This window comes from Cicer arietinum, chromosome 6, assembly GCF_000331145.2.
Source record: "Cicer arietinum cultivar CDC Frontier isolate Library 1 chromosome 6, Cicar.CDCFrontier_v2.0, whole genome shotgun sequence".
Taxonomy (NCBI): domain Eukaryota; kingdom Viridiplantae; phylum Streptophyta; class Magnoliopsida; order Fabales; family Fabaceae; genus Cicer; species Cicer arietinum.
In genome coordinates, this window is record NC_021165.2 from 8,107,577 (window position 1) to 8,117,090 (window position 9,514).

At 31.2% G+C, this 9,514-nt stretch overlaps 1 protein-coding gene across 3 annotated transcripts; it reads right to left on the minus strand.

Moving 5' to 3' along the window:
- Positions 1–3,858: 3,858 nt before the first annotated feature.
- Positions 3,859–9,514, minus strand: LOC101490409 (uncharacterized). 3 transcript variants are annotated; one of them, XR_003473631.2, is made up of 9 exons: positions 8,876–9,514; positions 6,831–7,034; positions 6,480–6,722; positions 6,086–6,152; positions 5,788–5,985; positions 5,465–5,560; positions 4,816–4,995; positions 4,597–4,733; positions 3,859–4,486 (listed from the first exon to the last, which is right to left on the minus strand). XR_003473631.2 is itself a non-coding variant. In XM_004504051.4 (9 exons), the coding sequence occupies exons 1-9, from the start codon at positions 9,374–9,376 to the stop codon at positions 4,300–4,302; spliced, it is 1,809 nt and encodes a 602-aa protein (XP_004504108.1). In that variant the 5' UTR covers positions 9,377–9,514; the 3' UTR covers positions 4,150–4,299. The 3 variants fall into 3 exon arrangements, 1 of the variants encoding a protein (XP_004504108.1); XM_004504051.4 differs by having other exon boundaries at positions 4,150–4,486; positions 5,469–5,560; XR_003473630.2 differs by lacking the exon at positions 3,859–4,486 and having other exon boundaries at positions 5,449–5,560.

Here is a 9,514-nt window from a genome sequence, read left to right on the forward strand (position 1 = left end):
TCCGATTCTTGTCTAATGTGGCGTAAAATTTTTAAAACTTTAATTGTATTGGTATATAATAATTTTAAATTATAAATTTATTAGAAGAGAACGTTAAATCTAATTTTGATTAATATTTTTTAAAATTTTAAATTATACGAGCTTATCGAAAACATAAAGAGAATTACAAGAGTTGATCGAGGGTTTTCAAGAACTCTTTTATTTTATAATTATAACAGTTGTTTTTGTGATTTTTTTTATAATACATTTAAATTATAATTTAGTTTACTAAATAGTCTTGTTAAATATTTTGGAGCCCTATTTTAATATTAAGAATTAAGCTTAATAAAAAAGTGTAAATTTAATAATTAAAAAAATTGATAAAATAAATTTTAATTCATATACACCATATCAATCTATATGATACAACTACTTGGTGCATGTTATTTTGTTAGATTAATTCATATAGAAAGAAAAAATGTTACCTTCACATGTTAACAATAACTAAACAACCACAATTCAACTCATAAAAATAATTCAACTCATAAAATATACACATTATATAATTCAAAATTACAACATACACCACAACGTCTATATTAATTAGCATATCTATTAATATATATCATGTCAGGTCTAGTCGGAATTAATCACAACCTGATTAACATATATCAAACAACAATTATCTATAGACTTATATAATTTGATTTTCATAATTTTGTCACAATTAATAATTATTCACTTTTCAAATATTTTAAATACAAATATTTTTCTTATAAATTTTGACTACTTTAATACATTCAATCAAATATCAAATTTATATGTATAATCACATTTCTACTTTTGGGACCACTATATTCTACGCGTCCAATCATAAAAGAAAATAAAGTATAATTTAGGATATTCTAAATTAATCATAAATATAAAATTTTGAATGACCAGTACAATTGACATATTGTATTCGTGAGAAATATAAATTAATTCTTATAAATAAAATAAAGAAAATAAATTTTTTTTTAAATAATTGAACCAATTATTAAAAAATTAATTATAATTTGAGTATCTTTATTTTTATTTATTCACGAAATTGATCTTCTTTGTAAAAGTATACCATTTTAATTTTTTTTTAACTAAAAAATTATCATGTCGGATGCTTTAAACGTAATATACGATGTGATAACGTAGAATAATTAACGGTCATAAAATTAGAATAAAATATAATAAAAAATTAGCTTTCAACTTCAATTTTTTTTCTTCATATTTTTAACTTAATTAATTGTATATGAATAAATGCATATAGATGATTCTATATCATAGAAATGTATGACACGTCATTTAAAATATGTTAATTGTTATTTTTTAGTTTAAAATTTTGAAAAAAGAAATCAAAACTGCTGATTTTTAAAATAGAAAGACAAATTTTGTGCATTGGTAATAATAGAGGAACCATTAAGTCTAAAGAAGTTTCCCTAAAATGATTATCAATTTTGATCATGTATCAATATCTAACAAATATAATTTGATAAAAATAGTTTTTTTTTTTTCATCTATACATTTTCTGAATGTACGTAAAATGATCAAATAGTTCAATTATTTTAGGACGAATGGGGTATAATTATTTTTAAAATAACAAAAATATTCTTGACTTGAAAAATCAAGGCAAAAATACATCATTTAAGTTTAGTCTAATTTTCATTTAGATGCTTTACGTTTAGTCTAATTTTCATTTAGATGCTTTAAGTTTATTGTTTTTTTGAATTGGTTATTTAAATAACATTATATTTACATTGTTAGTCCTTTATGTAATTTTTAATGATAATTGGTGTAACTAAAAGCTTTTAATCATTAAAAACTCTAGCAAATGGTGCAACAATAGATTCCTCTTGCTAATCCTTCAAAAATAACATTCATTAAACCTTATAAAGATCTTTATTTTTTTATTTTATCTGCAACAATTTAGACACACTCATATTCTTAAAACATATGGTAATAAATGTTTATCTACATAATCAATATCATTAATTCATTCCATTTGAAAAGTAATTTCGATAGTTAACTTATTGCGGTTTTTTTGATTAAATTTTAACATTTTATGATAGTAATTAGAGAAAAATTCAAACTTAAAGGATTACTTGTGAAATTCAATATAACTTAAAGGTTAATAGTGCATATTGAACGCAATTTAAATGACTAAATAAAAAAAAAAATTAAACTTAAAAGACAAAAAGTATATTTTTGTTAAAAATAAAATATACAATTATTTTAATTAAAATAATCAAATCAAATCTAAAATAAATTAATTAGTTAATGAATGTCATCTTAAAATAATTAAATTATTAATTCAATTCAGTTCAATTTATTTAGTTTACTTTTTATTTTAAATGGAAATTGATTTTTTTTATATAAAATTGTAAATTAATTAAAGGTTTAATCGCACTTTTGGTCCCTCTATTTTAGTTGAATCACAAAAGTAGTTTTCCATTTTATTTCTCATTAGTTTTGGTCCTCAAATAGAATTTTGGTCCAAAACTTGATAAAGTGTCATTTTTTTAAGTCATACTACACCATTTACGATCATAGATTTTATGTGCAATTCTTGCATCACGATATCTTAGGTATGATGTGGCTTAAATAAGCGCAATAAAATAACATTTCATCAAGTTTTGGATTAAAATTCTGTTTAGAAGACTAAAACTCAAGAGAAATAAAATAAAATGACTATTTTTGTTATTCAACTACAATAAGGGAGGCAAAACTATAATTAAGTTTTAATTAAAATAATAGTTAGATTTATACGGAAAAAACACAGCTAAATACGGTAAATATGAAAAGGCACCAAATCGTAAAGGTCGCATTTTTTTTTATCGCCACCCTTAAATAAATATATACGAAGAAACCATATAAATTAGCATAAGTTGACTTTGAAACAAAATATTATACAAAGTTAATTAGGAAAATTTTAAAAATGGAACCTCTTTCTCTTAGCTTTCTTTTTCATGTGAGTCGTGAGAAGAGAAATGAAAAATGCTTGGAGTCCATTCATTTTTATTCTCTCTTTCCAATTTTTCTTCAAACCAATTAAGATAACTTGTTCATATGATGGTATCTCTTTTCTATCTCTCGTCTTTAACTCCCTCTTTTAATTCTCTCAAACCAATCAAAATTTTAATGAGTTCGAGCCTCTGCGGCAACACTTTGTTGCTTTATGCTTCCTCACCCTCAAATTAACCAAATCCAACACTTTGTCCAACATCACTCTCATGTTGACTTTTGAAAGAAGAGTCCTAAAATACGATACAAGTGACAATACTTAATCATCAAGAGACCTAGGAAGTGTTTGATTATATAATGTTAAAAAACTTATCTCTCAAATCCACAAGCACATAACAACTATATCGACACATCTCACAACCAAACACGCCTTCACGATAAATTTTTTGTTATTTAATCAATATCATCCGAAAATACATAGTCAAATCGCCTCTAGAAACACCTCATCAAAGAGTTGTCAAATTGCCTCTAGAGACACTTCATCGAAGAGTTCTCATATAAAGGCTTACATACTTTAAATACGATACAATTCTATGACTTAAAATACCTCTTACTCTATTCAACTTACACTGACTTAAACGACAGAGTGTTTGTCGATATACCGTACAAAAATTGCTCCGCTGTATTTCACCGTACTTTGACAACACTAACAGTTTCCGGCCGCCACTGATATTCCGCTTTGGACCAGTACTATTGCGCAATAAATTTTCACTTCGATTATAAAAAATGATATTGCGAGTTTGCTTTCTTTATAGTACTGACATAATTAGTTCTTCCCAGAATACATCCTCCCCAAACAACATTCAAAAACCGTTCTACTCAAAAGGGTAAAAATTAACAACTTTTTGTTCTTTTCAAAGCTATGAAGTATATATGAATAAATACAACCTGTCAAAAAATAATATATATGAACAAATACAATTAATTTTCAACTACCAATTATCTTGTCACGCCCAAACACAAAAAAGAAAAAAGTCGAGCACCCATCACAACCTAACCTTTAATACTAAAGAACAAACCGCCAAATAAGCCATATGGATTAATGAAGCAGGTGGGGTCGAATTAAGCAACACAACAAGCAGAGGCAACCATCATCAACAATCGCTCTTCCACGTGACAGTTCAAGCCCCACCATTGATATTCTTGTTATGTCACCCAAAAGGTTAACCCATAAGCTTTATATCCCTTTGCTCAGAAAATCTTTAGCTTCCAAAGTCTGCATTTAATTCTAACATTTTACTTGCTGCATTTACAGTCCAAATCAAAATCTTATGTATTGGAAAAGTGAAATGAGTCAACAACGTCAAAGTGCTTGGCAAGTTGCACAACTACAGAGCGCACAGTTTCGGAATTTGATGCCACAGAAGTAGGTAGATGGGGTAGGCAAAGCGGCAGATGCAATTCGCTTTCTTCGGGTGGACAAAAAAAAGATATCACGGATCGGCAGAATATGAATCTGTAGATAAACAGTGCAACACAGGTACATTCAGTAACTTCAACTACCCAAACACCAATCAAAATAAATGAATACATTGGCTAATCGTAAAAGAACTAGAGAGAAAATACCTCAAAATAAGTCGCCTTAAAAATGGATCGGTTATAACTTGTGCCCATACTAAATCCATGATAGTTGATGAGCAAAGAATTGTTTCCCACTCAGAGAAAGCATGAGCGATTATGTTCTCGGCTTCATTGTAGACATCCTACAGTTAACATGTCAGGATTAGGCCAAACAAGAGTTAAAGTTTATTTGGGGAAGTTTGAAGATTATTTGCGTATACTTACTGTATCAGCCTCATTAGGGATGAGACCAACCATTTCGCAAAATGCTGATAAAGGAGCTGTCAAGAAAAAGGTAAATTGGCTTCCACTATGTACATTTACATCAGCCGGGTTCTTAAAAATTGGGCTTAAAGGTGAAAGAAACAGAGCAGCTGTCTCTCCCCTTTCAGCACCATGTAAAACCTACAATCATTAATTAAATACATGATCAATCAAGACATGCCGATGTAAATACCATGGGTCAAAAAATCATCTAAGTAATGATCCTATAAATCTCAATATACATTAACATGGGACAATCCAGCAATCAAATATTCGGTACTAACGGGACCCTCCTAAAAACTAGTACAGAATCACCTGTAATCCAAAAAGATGAAGAAATATTCAGTACTGACTGGTATTTCTCATTCTTTTTGTAACTACACAAGGAATGTTCATAAAACCATTTGATGAAGAAGATCAACAAGGTAGGATTTCCATGGCTAATGCATTGAAATTCATCTTGAAATATTGTTATATAACCTCAGATTATACTTCAAAAAACTAATCACTACTTCATGATGCCATTAACATATAAAATTAGATTTAAGGAATATACAAAACAACTCCATCTGACAGTTTCTTGGAAACACATACACAAGTTTGGACAAACCTGCCTTGAATGCATGGCTGTTATCACTATCAATAATCAAGAAGAGAGGTTTCCGAGTGAAGGGAATAAGATCGCCGGGATAGAGGTTATTTGAACCTGACAATTCAAATACAGCATATGTAAGTGCAGCCACAACAATAGTACTTGTTTATTTTGTGTCATACAATTGACACTGTATTATTTGCCAGGGAAAAGATATTAATATATGTTCTAACAGACACTAACCCAAAAAGCAAATAAAAACCGAATAAAATTTGCACAACTTTTCCTGGAACAATCTAAATATAAATTTGACAGGGAAAAGACTTAGTACAGCCACTCACCACTATTTCCCTTGGAACCAAACCACATATAATTGTCATTATCATGATGACAACTCGATTCCCTATTGCCATTATTTTGAGATTCTGAGGTTCCAGAGTTCAGCTCATCGGAAGACTGAGAAAGGACTTTGCGTCTCGAATATTTGGATGACCCTCCAGAATTTTCCATCTGAGAGACATTATTAAGACCAGCCTTCCCTGTAAGTGATCACAGATCATTATGGCAACTAACCTAGCATAAAACTACATGACCTATCGATTGATTATTTAGACTTGAAAAGTCAGATCAAATCTAAACCTGATGCTGAAAGATATACTAGCACAACACTGTCTGGTGGCAGCTCCTCACAAATTGTTGCCATAACCTGCATGCAACATGAAGCTCAATGTATGAAATAACAATTTTGGTAGCGGTTCATAAATCAGAGTCAGACCATACAGCATGAGTGAAACGGAAAAAAAGAAGTCATGCAGCTATGGGCAAATAGACATGGAAACATCATAATATGGAGAAGAACCAACGAAGTACACCAAAAACAGATTTTGATATCGAAATCTTGTGAAAGGAAAAGCTATAAAAAAACTCATTCAATACCATTCAATATTGACAAGGCCTAGTAAAAGATTATAAATTTTAGCAAAGAGAAGACCAAACTAGTCATACTAACTTTCCACTAGGCATGAAAACTCACTGCTATCACGTGTGTCACAGATGGACGATACAAGGTAGCCTTTCTAGGATTAGAAGGTATAGTTGGATCTGTCATATCTGCAGCAAGGTTCATGTCTATTATCCCAGAAGCTCCTGAATGATCAATCACGTCACCATTTTCCTTAGGTCTAACTATCTGCTTTTGGTAGAATAATCCACTAGGCTCCCATTCTAAACACTGTATCATTCTATAGATGTCCAATGTAAGCTCGGCAAATTTGACCTGAAATGGAAGAATACGAAGATTCAAGAACGTCAGTACCTTTCAGTTACAAAGTTGTATTATATATTAATAAATACAAATTTAAGAACCACCATGGTAAGTACTGACCTCATTTCGATGATAGCTTGCTAAGAGTGCATCATGAAATTTTAAAACCCTTTTTGCATGAAAACGGGCCACATAAGGAAGAGAAGCCCGATGAGAATCAAATGTAGTACAATAACGCATAGGCCTGAAGCTAAATCCCTTATCTGCGTTTGTGAAGCGGACAATCTCTTGCACCACTTGTTTCCATTCTTTAAAGTTAGTATCCTGAAAATAAATAGTTTATATTCACTAAGTCAAACAAGCAATACAAAGATACTTCCTTCTCTGGATGAATAGTGAAACACGAAGTGTCAATGAACCATACTACGGTCAAGTTTCATAAGATCTTCTATATAAAAGTAAAACATTAAAACTTCGCTGATAACAATGAAAAATGAAGTAGAAAAAAAACAGCACGCTTAGATTGAGATGTGGGGGCTTAACTTTCAAATCCAAAACAACAGCAATAAATTTTGCAATATAATGTAATAAAATAAATTTGTAAGTGATATACGCCTGAAGTACAGAGATGACCAAGGTCTCAGGCTAAAAAACAAAAAAGTTGAACTCATTTGACAAATTTACCGTATCCAGTCAAATGGACCGTTAAGAGCACGGAATATCATTATTTTTATTATAACACTTTTACTCTTTTGGTTTGTACTCCATTTATTGAACCAACGTGTAAATACATTTAGGAACTTCAGAATGCTTTGTTTTGCCAACTCAGCAATATTTTTTTAATTATGATGACACGTTTGCCATTAAGAATTTCACATTTGAATTTCAATAAATTGATGATAAAAATATATGTGTATAGGTTTTGCAAAAATAAATCATCATTGCACCAACAATGTCATCCTGGAAAACTGGTCCTCACAGCCAGTATAACGTAGTGGAGTACTACTTGAGACTCAGTTAACTCAGGCACTAATTTAATTTGGTTTTACAACAAGAGGCAAAAAAAAATCACCATTTGATTTTCTTTGTTACAGTCAAACTGAAGTATCTCCAATAACCTTGGTATAACCTACTCTACAACAGCGTTGATTTCCTTCATAGTTCATGCAATAGTCACACCTACCTAAAGAGAAACCAGTGACTAAGGTCATGAAAAGGACAAAGCAGGTCATCCAATCTAACCTATTTTAATGTAAGCACTTTCCAATTTGTTTGTTTTAAGGCCCTAAATCCTATTATCCCATCCCGTGTCTATTTTCTTCTGAATGTTACTGATTACACTTACACAGATTTCATGGAATATTAACGACACTAATCAGTGAAACAAACATAATTTTACCATGACAAGGAATAGATCACCATATATTCTATCTGATACAATAACAACAAAGACTTATCCATTACACGTATCAAGTCATCAAATTGTTGTTGTTCTCTTCAATTATATAAACCTAAAACTATTCTAATTGTTTATAGATGAAACTTACGGACTCTAAACTAAGTATTAAACAATGACCACAAACTAATTGATGTAAACAGAGCAACTTCATACTTCATCTCTAAGCCTATGTTTGGTTCCATGTCAATATGTCCTAGAATCACGTTTGAGTTAGTGAAGCGTGGTTTGACCATAAAATGTTATGTTTGGCTTTCAGCTTTGGAACTGATTTCAGTTCCAAATCAATTTTAGCTTCTATAGTAACATAGAATCAATTCTTAAATTTATTAGCATATATATATACTTGGACAAAAGCAATTCTGATCCAAGCTATTCAAATATAAAATGATAAAAAAATTACTTTATTTGTGTATCCACTAACGTTCAACTTACTTACAACTTAAAATCAATTTTGGTCCCAACCTAACCAAACACACGCCAAGTTAGGGTGCTTCTGTAGATTAACTCAAGAAGGAAACACCACTTATATCATATAATCATATGTCAACTCCCTTCTAAGAAAATTGTAAAATAAAACGAGTAAAAAAGGAAAATCAATTGTGACTATTTAATTTTCTTTAAAAGTTACTAAACAATCAAACCTCATCATAACTTCCAAACGAAACTAAAATTAAGCTGGAAATTGAGAATGAAAACAACATATTACCCGGAAGGTACTCTTGCAATCATCAACCAAAGCCACCAACCGGTCCATTAGATGTTTGACCATCTCAGTGCGGTTCAGAATCAAAGAAACCAACAAAAACCTTGCATAAAACCGCAACTCCTTAGACCGAACACCTAGATCTTTCAACGAAGCTTCGGATCCTTCAAAGTACCTTCTGCTAAGTATAGCTTCATAGAAAACGTAAGCTTCAACGAGAAACCTACTCTCGCTAGCTCTCATATACTGACCGAAGTACAGTTGACCAATTCGGCTCGCGATCTCGCCGATTTCCCATCGCTTGAGACCGCACTGAACCAGCTTCGCGCGATTTTCTTGCTGGTACTTCCATAGGCGCGTGTAGGCTTTGAAAACTTTGTGGAAGAAGTGGTTTTGGTTCACGCGACCGTAAGCTGGAACGTCGCGAACCCTAGCGAATTTGTGGTCCGCACTCTCCACCAGCGCTCGGAAAGTCTGTAGCGTAAGGTCGTTGTCTTCAGACATGCCAGCTGAAAAGGAGATAAAGGAGAGAGAGCTATTTTTTTTTTAATTCTCCGTCCGGTAACGGTTATCGCCGCCGGTCATCGGAGAAATGAGGAAAAGGGAAAATGAGTAATCGGGAATTGAAATGAAATGTGTGTG